The following is a 14,825-nucleotide window of genomic DNA, read 5'->3' on the forward strand; positions in this document are numbered from 1 at the left end:
TAAGGAGTGATATCGGGCGGTAGTTCTTGAGTTGAGTCTTTTCAGTCTCTGACTTTGGTATGAGTGAAATATATGCCTCTTTCCACGATTCAGGTGCCCTTTTTCCCTCAAGGATCTCATTACAAACTTCTCTTAGTGGTTGAATCAACCATTCCTTCAGCGATTTGTAGTATCTAGAAGTCAGTCCATCTGGTCCCGGAGATTTGCCCAGTTGCATACTCTGAATGGCAGCCTCTATCTCTTGTTCTGAGATTCTCTGGTTCAAGTCCATCTTACTTTGCTGAGAGATATTTTGTAATCCGTATCTTCCAAGGAATTTGTCTATATCTTCTTCATTTTGCGGGCCTTGGGTGTAAAGTTTTTTGAAATAACTTAAAAAGCAATTTCTAATTTCATTAGGTTTAGATATGCTCTTTCCATCAACCTCTAGGCTTGTAACTGTATTTAGTTTCTGCCTTTTCTTCAATTGCCATGCCAAAAGTTTACCGCATTTATTTGCTGATTCAAAAGTCTTTTGTTTCATTTGCTTTATCTTCCATTCAATCTCTTGGTTCATCAATTCCATATATTGAGTTTGATATAACTTAATCTCTCTTAAAATGTCCTGAGACTTTGGTTTTGTTCTTAATTTCCTCTCTCCTTCCTTTATCATTTCCAAGATCTTCTCTTTTTTCTCATTTTGTTTTTTCCTCTTTATTGAATTTTGTTGAATCAAAAATCCTCTCATAACAGCTTTACTTGCGTCCCAGATCACTCTTTTCTCCACGTCAGTCCTCAAATTTATTTCAAAATAATCTTTTAAGGTCTTTTGGGCCTTCGTGAGAATCTCCTTATCTCGAAAGAGGGTGTCATTCATTCTCCATCTAAATTGACCAGTTATTGTGAGTTTCATCTCCATCTTCACGGCGTTATGGTCGGAGCAAGTTTTTGGGCAGATTTCCACTTTCTTAATCTTTGGAGCCAGTCCACTAGTAACCCAGATTTGGTCAATTCTGGTCCAGGTCATCATTGCTTGGGAGAAGAAGGTTCCCTCTCTCTCCAGAGGGTTCCTTGTTCTCCAAATGTCTATCAAGTCCATGTTTTCTGTCATTTCGAAAAAAGTCTTAGGGAGTCTCCCTTCTTTAGTGACTGTTAGTCTTTGTGCCTTGTCCATATTAGTGGAGACCACGCCATTCATGTCTCCCATGATTATCATATTATAATCCAGATAGTCCGTCAAAGTTTCATGAAGTCCCTTAAAGAAGTCAGATTTGCCTTCATTTGGTGCATAAATTCCAACAACTAAAAGTTTTTCTCCTTGTACTTGTATCTCCACAGCCAGATATCTCCCTTGTTCATCTTTAAATATCATTTTTGGAGCCCATTTCTCCTTCACATATATTACCACTCCTCTCTTCTTAACTTTGTCTGATGAAATAAATTCTTGTCCTAACCTTTTATTTGTGAGTAATCTCCTGTGGGCTCTAGTTATGTGAGTTTCTTGTAAACAAATCAAATCCAATTGTTCTCTGTTCAGAATATGAAATACTTGTCTTCTCTTCAGAGGCCCATTCAGTCCATTACAATTCCAACTAAGGAATTGCAGAGCCATCTTGTTATTTTCTTAAGGCTCCTCCAACAGCTCCAAGTTGTTGCTCTTCTTCTGACGGTGGTGGTTTTTGTCCAAACGAGAGACTCAGGATGTCCAGTGCTCTCCTCTGTTCTGCAAGTACGTCCACAGTCCCCTTCTGTAGGTCCTCCTGATATCTTGCCAGAAATTTGTCTTTATCTTGAATTGTCTTTATTTTCACTTTCTTTGCCTTGTAGTCGAATGACAGTCCTTGTGGGAATTCCCACCTGAAGCGGATCTGATTTTTCTTTAACAAAAGCACCAAATCCTTGTAGAAGTTTCTTAAGTCCAAGATATATTTTGGTATGTCTTTAAAGATCTGTACTGCTGAATTTCCAATTTGGAGGGCTTTTCCAAAGTGTAGTCCTAAAATTTTATCTCTTTCCTCCTTAGATCTGAGTGTGATCAAACAATCTCTTGGTGTCTTTCTATCTTGCTTTTTGCCGAGTCTAAAGGCAGTTGTGATTTTGAACTCGTCTTCCTCCAAGTCCCAGCAATCCGCAAACTCCCGTGTCAAATATTCCACAAGGTTGTCACTTTCATTCTCCGGAATCAGTCTTAATTTTAAGTTTCTCTCTTTCCTCTGTAACTCCCACAAGGCCAAGGTTGCATCATGCTCATAGACCTTCTTGGCAAGTGGCTCTAATTTCTCCTGCGTCTCTCCAGCTGTAGCTTTGGCCTCTTCGGCAATTTGACGCGTGGTGGCATTTTCCTCGACCAATTTATTTATAGATTCTGTATTCTGGTTTAATCTTGTTGATATTTCTGTTAATTTTTGTGTGTTCTCTGAAGTCTGTTTTGTCAAAGACTCCAGAGTCTGGTTTATCTTAAGCAAAGCTTCTGTCACAGCATCCATAGAAACGGCTGCTCCTTTGTCCTGTCCTGTTGTTCCAGCTAGTCCGGCTGTTACGCCTAAGATCGAACCTCTTCTCTTTGCTTGTTGCAGCTGCAGCTGTTGCTGTTGTTGTTGCTTGGTCTTGGCTCTTGTAGTTATCTCTTCTTGTGGCCCACTCATGTCAAGGTCAATTCCCACGGGATTTATTCTCCCTTGGAAAATTCCACTGTCTTAGGCCGTGCTGGACTTCACTTTATCCTCTAGAGGGAGCAAATCAAAATGGCCATAGAAGGAAATTTCAAAATACATGAACAAAGGAGACCATCCAAGATGTAGAAAGAAAGGAGATTAATCCAGTCAAAATCAATGTTACTAAAGTCTTATAGCTTCCAATTGCCACAGTTGCCCAGTATACTGTTTATACTGTTTCTTCTTAAAATGTACAAAAGTCAGGCACTGTGGAAACTTTGTATCAAGGTGTCACTTCACAGGGAAAAGTCAGCTCAGTGTACTAAGAAGGCAGACCGTTTCAGACTTTCAAGTAGATAAGATAGCAGAGGTTTTTTCCTTCAAATAAGTCATGCAGTTAATGTTCAGATTCGCCTCCCCTCTGCCCTGCTTGCTAGAGGGGAGATCAAAGGTTTAAATGTCCGGTTTAGCTGATCAAAGGACGAATTTAAACGGATGCAGGTTTAGAGCTCCGTTGCTTTCACTTTCATGCGGTCGGGGGGAGGCAGACTTCCTTTGTTTAAATCTCCCCCGTTTTTAGCCCAATTTTTAAAATTAAAAGAAAAGTCCCAGTTATTTTTCAGTTCTTACTCACGGGGAATCAGTCCGAATTTCTTTTCAGGAAGGAATCGGCGCTCTCCGCTTATGGCGACGCGGCTTCACTTCGCAGGCTGGGTAGCGACTCTCAGCACCGCGCTCACTCCCGATGTCGATCCGTAGCCTTTAAAAAGGCTCTTTCACGGTACCGGGGGGCGCGAAGGTGCCCACCGAGTCTCCTTGTTCTCAGGCTTCAGCGCCTGGGATTTTAGGGGTCCCCCGCTTGCCGTAGCGGGTAAGACCCAAACTTGCGAAGCAGTCCTTCTCCGGAGCTCGGAGGTAGGACCGCCATTAAGCGCTGGCACCGACCGGAAGTCTCCGATTATTTTGTATTTTTAGAGTGTTTTAAGTTTTATTGAATGTATTGTAAACTGCCTTTATATTTTACATGAGTTTTAAAATATTTGTAAAAGTATTTTGAAATAATTTCATTAAGAAAGTCAAAAGACCCACTTCTATGTTTAGAGGATGGTTACTTATTGTTTGCTTTTATTTAGAAACCTGAAAGTACTGAACAAAGACAGAATGGTCTTAAAATGGTTGACCAAGCAATATGGTCCAAAAAGATGTCAAATGGTGCCAGACGTATACCAGTGTCACCTGATCAGGTATCTCATTTATAAACTGATTGATAGAAATTGCTTTTTGAGGGGTGTAAAAGCAGTGAAAAGCCTGGTAGCAGCACTAATAAATCTAGGATAGTATTCAACTACGTTTTAGTCAGAGTAGGCCCATTGAAATCAATGATCATGACTAAGTTAGGTCCATTAATTTCACTTGATCTACTATGACTAATCCTTACTTGAACACCACCCCAGTCTTCAAAATAGTTTAAAGGCAGGAATGGACCATAGCCCTTTGCTTGACATTCAGAGGATCTCAAGTCCAATCTGTGGCATCTGAAATTTAAACAAGACCAGGTAAGCAGCTGATGTGAAAGACCGAGGCCCTTGTTGCTGACCACCGGTCAGATTAGATACAATTTAGCTAGGAGAAAACTTAGCCTTAGCGGGCTCGTCTAAGGCACTCTCCTATGTTCCCTCTGGAAATTTATTTTATGTTGTATAATAGTTCGATAGAGGGATAGCAGTTCAACAGAGAGATATACATTACGATAAATTTTGAGCAACTCATATACATATGACTACACGTTTGTGCTCTTAAGATAGACTTTGAAAAATAGTTTCATTTTAAGTGTGACCATTTCTCCCTATTCCTTGTTTCAAATTTACATTTCAGGCCCGATCTTACAATAGGCAGATGAGACCTGCTATTTTAGATCATAGCTCTGGAACAAAATGGACAAACACTTCCCATCATCCTGAATATGTCATTGGAGAAGAGGTAGGAGCACCTTGCCTCATTTCATTAAAAGTAATTCTCATCCTGTATCTCATGTACAGTTAAGCAACCATAGGTATTTGAGCCGCCCAGAGTGGCTGGGGAAACTCAGCCAGATGGGCGAGCTATAATTAATAAATGATTATTGTTGTTGTTGTTGTTGTTGTTGTTGTTGTTATTAAAAATGTATTTGGGGAAAACACAGTTTTTACATTAGTTGTTTGTGGCACATGGATCTCCTGAAGTTTGAAAAAGAAGAAGCAATCATCTTGCAGTTCACACAGAAATCCTTTCTGGGTTGCCTTGAGGATATTCCTAATGATCACAAGGCAAGTGGCTGTTTACAAGCCTGAGAGAAAGAAACCAATTTAGTGAATGCAGATCGGAACAGAGCAATACGTTTTCATATGTAGCCTATTAACTTTTAAGCTGTTTTTATAACAGTCTTCAATTGAATTTTTAGTGTTTTAAACTGGTAAGAAAAACAGCTCTGTCAGGATTCCTCCGCCACCCCTCTCCTATTGACACTGGTGGCAGACTTGGGGCTCTCAAATTTCAGTAGCCCCCTGTGCAACACTAAAATTCAGTCCCCCTGCACCTGTTGCTCTCCGTTCTACAGCCCCCTGCAGTGTGGCCAAACCGGCCATGCCAACCTAAAACTGACTGTTGACACTCTACTCATCCAGGGAAAATAGAACTGAAGACTATGCAAGGCAGCTGCTTTTTCCATTCACTGCTGCTCCAATATGGGTTCTGGAACACAGGCTATCAAGGGCAGTGTGGCAAAATGCAATGTTTATGACGGTCTTATTTTAAGAAAAGCAACAAAAAGAATTGCTAGTTTTCTACAGAGAATATGGCATTCAGAACAGCATTCTCCAACGGGAAAAATGCAGTTTATACAGAGCAATAGGCAAGCTTAATAATAAATGGTAATGTTACAGAAAAATGCAGCATTAAAAAAGGGACAAGGCAAGGATGCCCTATGTTGTCACTGTTATTTATCCTAATATTAGAAGTGTTGACTAGAGCAGTGTTTTTCAACCTTTTTTGGGCAAAGGCACACTTGTTTCATGAAAAAAATCCCGAGGCACACCACCACTCTGTGCGGAGAGGGAGATGACAGAGCCCCGCTGCTCTCTATGGGGAATCGGATGAGAGCGGACCGCCTGTCCGCTCTCATCCGATCCCATCCGATCTGATCCCCACCCAGGACAGATGGAAAATAGGGTGTACACAGTCCGCCGCCTGCCTAGTGGGCGAAAATTTGACTTTTTAAAAAATCTTTTGAATTTTTCAATTTTTCCCACGGCACACCAGGCAACATCTCGCGGCACACTAGTGTGCCGCGGAACAGTGGTTGAAAAACACTGGACTAGAGAAATACAAAAATTGATGAAACAACAGGAATTAAGGTCGGGCAGAGAGAGTACAAAGTGAAAGCCTTTGCGGACGACGTTGTCTTGACGTTGGAAAATCTGATAGTAAGCATCCCAAGGATAATAGAAACTATAACAAAATTTGGCAACTTAGCAGGATTCTGTATAAATAAGGGAGGAAATTGATAGTAAAAAGTCTAGACTCGGAAGCAAAAGATAAACTTGAGACTATCATGGGGGGGAATGTTAAATATTTGGGGAAATGGATATCTGCTAAGAACTTAAACCTTTTCCAGGATAACGGATGTTAAAATCTGGAATGAAATAAAAAAAAGTCTAGAAAAATGGAGTAGAATGAACCATTCTTTGTGAGGAAGAATATCCGTAGTCGCAATGAATGTTTTGCCCAAGATGATCTTTTTATTTTAAACATTGCCCGGTGATAAATAGCCTAAACTGTTTCAAACAGTGGAAGAAAGATGTGACAAACTTCATTTGGCAGGGGGAAACACCCCTGAATTAAATATAAAAATCTGACAGATGTAAGAGAAAGAGGGGGCTTTGCCTTTCCAGACCTCAGACTTTATTATGAGGCAGCAGATAAGATAAAAAAAGGAAGACTTGAGATGATAATGGGTGGAATATCAGGATATGCAGCAGATCAAGATTTCCCTAGAATGCCACAGAGAGATGGACTGAGAAGTCTTAGAAAAGTGATGTGGTGGATATTGTATGGTGTGTGTATAAAAGCTGTTAAAATGGCATAAATAAAAGTTTTTGTCTTTTTTAAAAAAAAAGAATTGCTAGTCTTCTGTTACCACTAAAGGCTTGTTGTATGTTTCAGTTTGCTTTGGAATGCTTTTTTGTGTTGATGTGTCACAGACTAGCAAATGTACAGAAATTCCAAGTGTTCACAATTAAACTTTGAACGAGATAAATATAGTCAATTCTTCTTTTCAGGCATTATATGTTAACCCTATGGACTGTTACAATGTTCATTGGCCTGTTCATCGAGGGCAGTTGAACCTTCACTCAGGGCCAAGTGGTTCCCTTACTGCAGTCCTAGCTGATCTTGAAGTTATATGGTCGCATGCAATACAGAAGTATTTAGAAATACCGCTAAAGGATTTGAAGGTGAGCTATGGCAGACTTCATCTGTTCATGACAATAATTGTCAGCGTTTCATCATTGTTGCTGCAAAAGGGTTTGACTGTTGAAGCCTTTGGCAGTCTGGGTCCTACATTCCTTGGTAGCACCTTCTTCCATGTATACTTCCCATCAGATCATCTAAAGCACTACTCTGTTTTAAAACCTTTAGAATAAGAGTTTAACTAATTCATTAATATCCCGGCCTTTCTCTAAAGGAGCCCATGGTGGCAAACATATCAATACTGAAACAATAGAATGAAAACAGTTAAAAACTCTTAAAAGTAATTGCTTACCCTCAAAACTATTAATTGCAGGGTTTTCAGGGACAGGTCTTTCAGCCATCAAATACCTGGGTAAACAGGAATGTTGTTAAATTGCTCCTAAAAGTTAATGAGAACAACACACCTCATAGGAGAGGGCATTCCACAAATGGGGAGCAACCACCAAGAAGGCCCTGTTAAGGAGGTGCTTAGTAGATCCTTTATAGCTATGGTGTTCACTCTGCAGTTCCCTACCAAGTGAGCTCTAGTTGTTAAGATTTATAGCAAATGGCTGTGGTTGGCTTCAGGAGAGGGAGAGGATGTCCTGTTGTGCAGATGGAAGTTCTTGTGCTAGTTAGTACCTGCGGGTGCAGGCCGCATCCTCACCGCTTTGTGGCCTCCCTTGTGGGTTGCCCAAGGGAGAATGTGGACTCTGGCATTTTTCAGAGAGAATGAAAATCCTGCAATTAGCCCTCCTGCATTACAAGAATTGGTTCAACATCCAGGAGGAAATTTGGCACCTCACAGCCAAGGTTTAAAGCTGTTAGATTTCCCCGTGCCCTGGATTAAAACATTTCAATGATGTAATTGGCTCTAGCTCTTAACCAATATTTTTGCTTCCTTCAATAATTGAAATTATTTAGATAGCTCATGGCATCAACCCGTTCCACTGTATGAAGACCAACAGACCGGAAAATGAATCCTAGTTTTTCTTTTCTCTTTCAGTATTACCGATGTATTTTGCTAATACCAGACATCTATAACAAGCAGCATGTGAAAGAAATAGTAAATATGATCCTAATGAAGATGGGATTCTCAGGTAATAAAGCAACATCTGTGGTCAGCGGCTTAGTGCAAGGGTTTTGAAGGTACCTTTTGTTTCTAAGTTGGAATCATGTAACTTCCAGAATGTTTTTTTGCCCTTACAGCCACCCATGTCTCAACCAGGTGAATAAATAGTTCAGCCTTTGGCAACATATATCATGAAATTAGTAATGTGCAACTCTATGGCCAAATTCTAAAGAAATTACTCCAGTGTTTGGTCAATACAAACTTGTGTTTGCTGAGTCAAAACCGTCTAATCTACTTATGTATCTTACAGCGTTTCAGAGGTATTGTCATCTAGTTTCCACTATAGGACAGGCCCCAACTGGATGTAACACTACTGAGATCCAGAGCCTCTGTTACAGTCACTCCCAGCTGTCTCCTACCAACAAGTGCATTGGTCAGATGAGTCCTGCTCCAAATAGCAATTTTCAGCTCACTGTCTAAAAGACTGAAGTTGGTTGGGAGATGCAGAGACATGAAACACTGATTTAAAAAAATGTTAAAATAGGGAAGCTGGAAAATATTATCATTGTGACATGTTGATCTATTTATGAAACACATGGGTAGCAATAAACACATTTCTTCCTCTCTTTTGTTTAAAACCCTTCCCAGAGTTTTATATATATATATAAGAGGGCATGTTATGGGAAGTGTTCAGTAGTGGGGTACATATGAGTAATGTTTCTGAATAGGGTAGCAAAGCAGTGTATATAACAGTATTCCTGCCATTTTGTTTTCAGGCATAGTGGTCCATCAGGAATCTGTCTGTGCTACTTTTGGAAGTGGTTTAGGTAGTGCATGCGTCGTTGACGTGGGGGATCAAAAGACAAGTGTCTGCTGTGTCGAAGACGGTGTTTCGCATCGTAACACCAGGTAACTATTATAAAGTGGCAGTAACATTCAGGTGAAAAGAAGCAAGTCTTCTAACGGTTGCTGCTGCTTTTTTTTAGGTTATGCCTTGCATATGGAGGTTCTGATGTGTCAAGATGCTTTTATTGGCTTATGCAGCGAGCTGGGTTCCCTTACAGAGACTGCCAACTAGCTAAAAAGACAGATTGCCTTCTCCTGCAGCACTTAAAAGAAACATTTTGCCATTTAGACCAGGTAAGTCCAAAGACCTAGATAAGGAGCTCCACACTTCTGATTTGCTGTTACCCAGGCCCATGTTTGGTCACAATCTAGTGTGACATTACAGTTTTTTAGCTGCATAATTAATGGTAATAGAGGTTATGAAGTTACCAACAGTGGGGAGAAAACTGAAAATTCACATGTGTGGCTGATCTCTTCTCGGTGTAGTTTGAAAGATTTGAAAGTTCGTTAAAGCATTAATACCTTTTTCTGTGTTTTTTTTATCAGGATTTATCTGGACTAAAAGATCATGAGTTTCAAGTCCGTCACCCAGATTCTCCAGCTTTGCTGTATCAGTTGCGCTTGGGAGATGAAAAGTTACAGGTAAAGACTGGGTGGGGTATACATGCACATATGGTGCAAAGAGGCTTTTCCCTCCTCTCACCCCCCTCTGTGCTCCCTAAACCTGTTATTTTGGTTCTCCTAACCCTCCAGGGTAGATTTAGCAGGATGCAAGAATGCAGACCACATTCTGTGTACACAACTTAGTTGAATCCTGCTCTATCATAGACATGCCCTGGGATGTAGATGCGGACTTAAGTGCAGAAGTCAATGGAAAATAAAGGTAAAGGTAAAGGTACCCCTGCCCGTACGGGCCAGTCTTGCCAGACTCTAGGGTTGTGTGCCCATCTCACTCAAGAGGCCGGGGGCCAGCGCTGTCCGAAGACACTTCCGGGTCACGTGGCCAGCGTGACATCGCTGCTCTGGCGAACCAGAGCCGCACACGGAAACACCGTTTACCTTCCCGCTTGTAAGCGGTCCCTATTTATCTACTTGCACCCGGGGGTGCTTTCGAACTGCTAGGTTGGCAGGCGCTGGGACCGAACGACGGGAGCGCACCCCGCCGCAGGGATTCGAACCGCCGACCTTTCGATCGGCAAGCCCTAGGTGCTGAGGCTTTTACCCACAGCGCCACCTGTGTCCCAATGGAAAATAGTGGGGTGTTAATTAGTTTTCAGCAGCTCAATCTGCATGTTTCTCTTCTTATTGAGTGCTGTGATATTCAGGAGATACACAGCAAATACAGATGTGGCATAACTAGCTCAAATGTTGAATTAAATAAACTTGATATATGTTTCTATCTACACATGCTGCTGACAGGTATCATATCGTTTGGAACACGGGGCTGTACCCTATGCAGCTCTAAGTCGCTTGTTACATCAGCAGAAGGATTTAAGTTTGTACAACATAACTTCTCTCCCCCCCCCATGCACCCCCCCTAAATCTGTTCTAGTTGTTCCTCTAGCCTTCCAGAGCAGATTTGGGCAGGGTGTGAGAGGGGAAGAGTTCCATTGTGCAAGCGAAAATCCTTCTGCTAACAGAACAAGTGCATTAGATACCACCCCAGATGTTGTATCTGCTTCTGAAACTGATTGCTCTGTTAGGAAGTGCAAGCAAGCATTGATGAAATGGTAAAGATAATTTTAAGCTCTTCCCAATCTCTCATGATTAGGCTCCCATGGCATTATTTTATCCAGCAACCTTTGGAATTGTGGGGCAGAAAATGACATCTTTGCAGCAACGATCACAAGGTGATCCTGAGGATCCGCATGATGAACAGTATCTCTTAGCTACACAAAGTAAGCAGGAACAGGTGTGTTGTGTGTCTTTTTCCTTGTTTTCTCTTCCTAGGAGACTTTTCTGCACAGATCTAATTATACTTAATTAAAGCTTTCCTCTTGGAGAATAGAGAGAAGGTTCATGCTAATGTTGTAAACCGCCATGTGATCGTTGGTTGAAGGGTGGTACAGAAAATAAAATATAATAATAATAATAATAATAATAATAATAATAATAATAATAATAATATAGGGTTCATTTAGACCTCTGGAAAGGCTGCAAGGAGGAGTTCAGAAGCTTTTGCTTTCATTTTAGAACAACAGCAGCTTGCTTTGTCATTTGAACCTGGATGAGCAGTGATTCATCTCAGCTATAGTTAATTGAAGGAAGCCAACTTCAAACCACAGTTTATAAAGCTGGCTTATGCTTTAACTAAGCATAGTTAAAATTTAACACAGTTTGGGTTTGGACAGCATGCAAAACAGCAGTTCATCTAAAACAGAAGTAGCAGTTTCTGATGTTTTCATAGTCGTTCTGGATGAGAGCAAGTGAGCTCAAGGCTGACAGACTTTTATAAAGCTAATCTGTTCTCTAGGGTTATGTCTAAAGGCAGGCATAGTGTGTGTGTACATACTAACAAGAATCCTGTCAAAGCATTCCATCGTGTAACAGCAAGCTATCACTCTGCTGGGGAACACATTTTTAAAAGAAAAGCCTGACTAACTTTTCAGATACATTTTAATTGAATAACTTTCTAAAACAATGCCTGAAGTAACTGATATTCTAGTTTGAAGTCTTGTTTATTCTGTTATGTTTTACTCCAGGAATACCCATTTATCCTAAGTACAACCCAGTAAGGCAGACATGTATCTACAAAATAATTTAGTTAAAAATGTGATCCCATTGAGATCCCAAGATGAAATTTTGCAGGTAGATCTTAGAAATATTTAATAATACAATTTCTTTGGAAATTTAAAATCAAATTAATTTTTTGAATCACTTTTTAAAATTTAAAATTCTGTAACCTAACTTTGAAATTTAAAGTAAGCCCATCATGTGACATATCATATTAAAACACACGATGTTATGAAGAGATTGGTATTTTTTAGTTTTGACGTATCTCAATTCTGGACTGAGCTTTTACAGTTTTTGGGTAGTCAGACATGGCCAAAATTGTCAATTTTTAAAATATTTCAAACTCTCATGACTCAAAAACAGGATGTGATAAAAAATTAAACTTTTAGATTTAACCTTAGTTTTGATCATTCAACAGGTGTACAAAATATTGAGAAAATTGGATGACATGAGGTTTAAAAAAATGGATCATGATATGGAATGACCCAGTATGCTTGATCTTATTGTCATTACCTTAGTTATGTAAAAGCTTTTTACAAAATAATAAAAGCAAAACTTCAGTAGTATTTCTTCAGCTACCACTCTGATCCTACAGGTGGCTATAGTTTGCGTGGCACATGTAGTAGCTTCCGCAAAGGTCGCTATGATGGTATACTGTGTATGGAATATGCTGAGCCATTGGAAATGGAAGACTTGGGTAAGGGAGCATATGGTGTTTGTGGCAAAGAATATGAAAATAATATGGCGAAAGGACAGAAGTAGCAGTGTGGCTTTACTCGCCGCCCAGTCCCTTAGTGTCAGGTGTGATATGTGGGACTGTTTTTAGCTGCAACACTCCTCACACCTATTTTGGCAGATATTGAAATACTTTATTGTCACTTGTACAACTTGTATACAGTGAGATTACACAAGCACCCCCCACTCAGCTCTCTTAGTCTTCATTCCCCTCGTTTACTGACGCACACCCACCAAACCCGAAAGTCAGTTGCCCTGTTGTTATCTTTTCATTCAGCAGCCTAACAGTCCACGGATAGAAGTTGTTCTTTACCCTGTTGGTGCGACTAATCATGCTTCTGTATCTTCTGCCTGAGGGAAGGTGTTTTGCATCTAACAAAATTGGATCTTTTCAAATGATAACCTGTCCTGTTTTGCTTTTTAAAGTCTGCGAAAGCAACAGCCGACAGGAAGTCGATTTCCAAGCCTAGTGGATTTGAGGGGGATCTGCGTGGCCAATCTGCAAGCGTTGCTGAAAATCTCTATCCTCCAGAAGTCGAGATCGGCACTTCGCACGGTGACTGCATTATGGGTGGAAATGAGTCCGAAGAACCCCTTACAGCTCACATGTCCAGGAAGACTGCTGTATCTCAGTTTGAAGGGAAAGCGTTAGGCCTTGACAAAGCAATCTTGCACAGTATTGATTGCTGTGGTAAGAAAACTATATATACTTATTAACATTAATACTTTGGCCAAGATAGATTCTAGTACAGTAATTCATAAGTTTGCAGGAACTAAATATCTACTCTCACTCTCATCCATTTCTTCTTTAGTTATCTGGTTCAATCTGTTTTAATGTTAACGGCTAATTCTGTATTGTTTCAATTCATTCCTCACAGTTTACATAAAACTTATTTTGATTTCTCAGCATCGGACGATACCAAAAAGAAAATGTACAGTTCCATCCTGGTTGTAGGAGGCGGTCTGATGTTCCACAAAGCCCAAGAGTTCCTTCAGCACAGAATTCTCAACAAAATGCCTCCTTCTTTCAGGAGAGTTGTTGAAAACGTAGAAGTTATTACGAGACCAAAGGTACTTGTGTATGAATCTAGGCATACTTTTAGGTCAGGGTTGGGAAATATTTTCTTTTCTGTCAGGGGCCACATGACTGAAGTGGTGGGTGGAGCTAGAATCAAAGGTGGGTGTAGCCACCTCCTCTGTCTATGTTAATACACTTGCTACAGCAGCTCATATCCTCTTCTAGTTAATTATAAATTGCAGTTAAATGTATTGGCCAGTACAGAATGTTATTTGTATATTCCAATAGAGTAGTATATAGTGAAGAACATGCATTGGTTCTTTTGTGCAAGGGGCTTGACAAATAAACTAAAGGCCACCCCCTTCTGCCTAAAATTCATTATGAACAGCAGCAACAAAGCAATCCTTTTGCCACAAAAGTAAATGGTCTCTTTTGTGCTGATTTGGGATTGTAAAGATTTTAAGCACTAAGCACAACTTTCTCACAGTAGCCCGTTAAAAACAATAACATTCTTAAAGCAAATGTAAGTGGGTTTGTGGGATGTAGTTTACACCATTTACCTTGCCCATTCTTTTCCTTTGCATTCATCATAGGACATGGATCCTCGTTTGATAGCATGGAAAGGGGGTGCTGTTCTAGCCTGCCTGGATACAACACAGGAGCTCTGGATATATCAACGAGAATGGCAGCGATTTGGTGTCCGTATGTTACGCGAAAGAGCTGCTTTTGTCTGGTGATCTCGTGCAATATTTAGATAGGATAAAATGCTGAGTATTACTTTTTCTCTTTAATAAAATCCATATAAAAAGAATCATTTTTCTTCTGGGCTGTTTAAGAAAACTGTAGTTGTTCTCAATATTTTCTTAAAGCTTTTCTCTAGTTTTATGCTTTGGAGTGGTGTCAATGAAGCACATGACCCTGGTCTAGCTCATATTGTGACTAAATTAATAATTCTCATTTAGTATGAGGGAGGTATACAGCTAGGGGTTGTCTCCATCTACTGCCCAGAACAGACAGTCATATGATTTGTTTAGCTCACTTTTCAGTTCCTTTCTTGCCTCCTCCAGGATCAGACCAATTTTTCAGCTATTCCTCTTCAGCATTTTCTCTCAGAACTTAATTCTCCACCTACTCACTTCTTTCTTGCCTCTGTTGACTTCTCTTCCTCCACTTTAAAATGGGATAAGTGAGGAAAGGTGATAGCAAAGCTGATAAAAAATAGCATGTGTTCATACAGCCAGAGGCTTCTAAAGGTTATCGAGCAGGCACTGTTGAGTCCCCAGATGAGAGGTACCTGTCGGAA

At 40.3% G+C, this 14,825-nt stretch overlaps 1 protein-coding gene across 1 annotated transcript in view; it reads left to right on the top strand.

The window, feature by feature from the left end:
• The window catches only part of ACTR8 (actin related protein 8), a 183,108-nt gene that overhangs the window by 5,334 nt on the left and 162,949 nt on the right, over positions 1 to 14,825 (top strand). Inside the window, exons 3-13 of the mRNA XM_081185246.1 lie at positions 3,767 to 3,877; positions 4,509 to 4,613; positions 6,950 to 7,123; positions 8,125 to 8,218; positions 8,967 to 9,099; positions 9,177 to 9,330; positions 9,583 to 9,678; positions 10,808 to 10,948; positions 12,931 to 13,195; positions 13,412 to 13,575; positions 14,116 to 14,312. Coding sequence (XP_081041372.1) covers positions 3,767 to 3,877; positions 4,509 to 4,613; positions 6,950 to 7,123; positions 8,125 to 8,218; positions 8,967 to 9,099; positions 9,177 to 9,330; positions 9,583 to 9,678; positions 10,808 to 10,948; positions 12,931 to 13,195; positions 13,412 to 13,575; positions 14,116 to 14,259 — 1,581 coding nt within the window. The 3' untranslated portion in view covers positions 14,260 to 14,312. The remainder of the gene's footprint in view (positions 1 to 3,766; positions 3,878 to 4,508; positions 4,614 to 6,949; positions 7,124 to 8,124; positions 8,219 to 8,966; positions 9,100 to 9,176; positions 9,331 to 9,582; positions 9,679 to 10,807; positions 10,949 to 12,930; positions 13,196 to 13,411; positions 13,576 to 14,115; positions 14,313 to 14,825) is intronic.

This window comes from Podarcis bocagei (genome assembly GCF_964188305.1).
Source record: "Podarcis bocagei genome assembly, chromosome: 2".
NCBI lineage: Eukaryota > Metazoa > Chordata > Lepidosauria > Squamata > Lacertidae > Podarcis > Podarcis bocagei.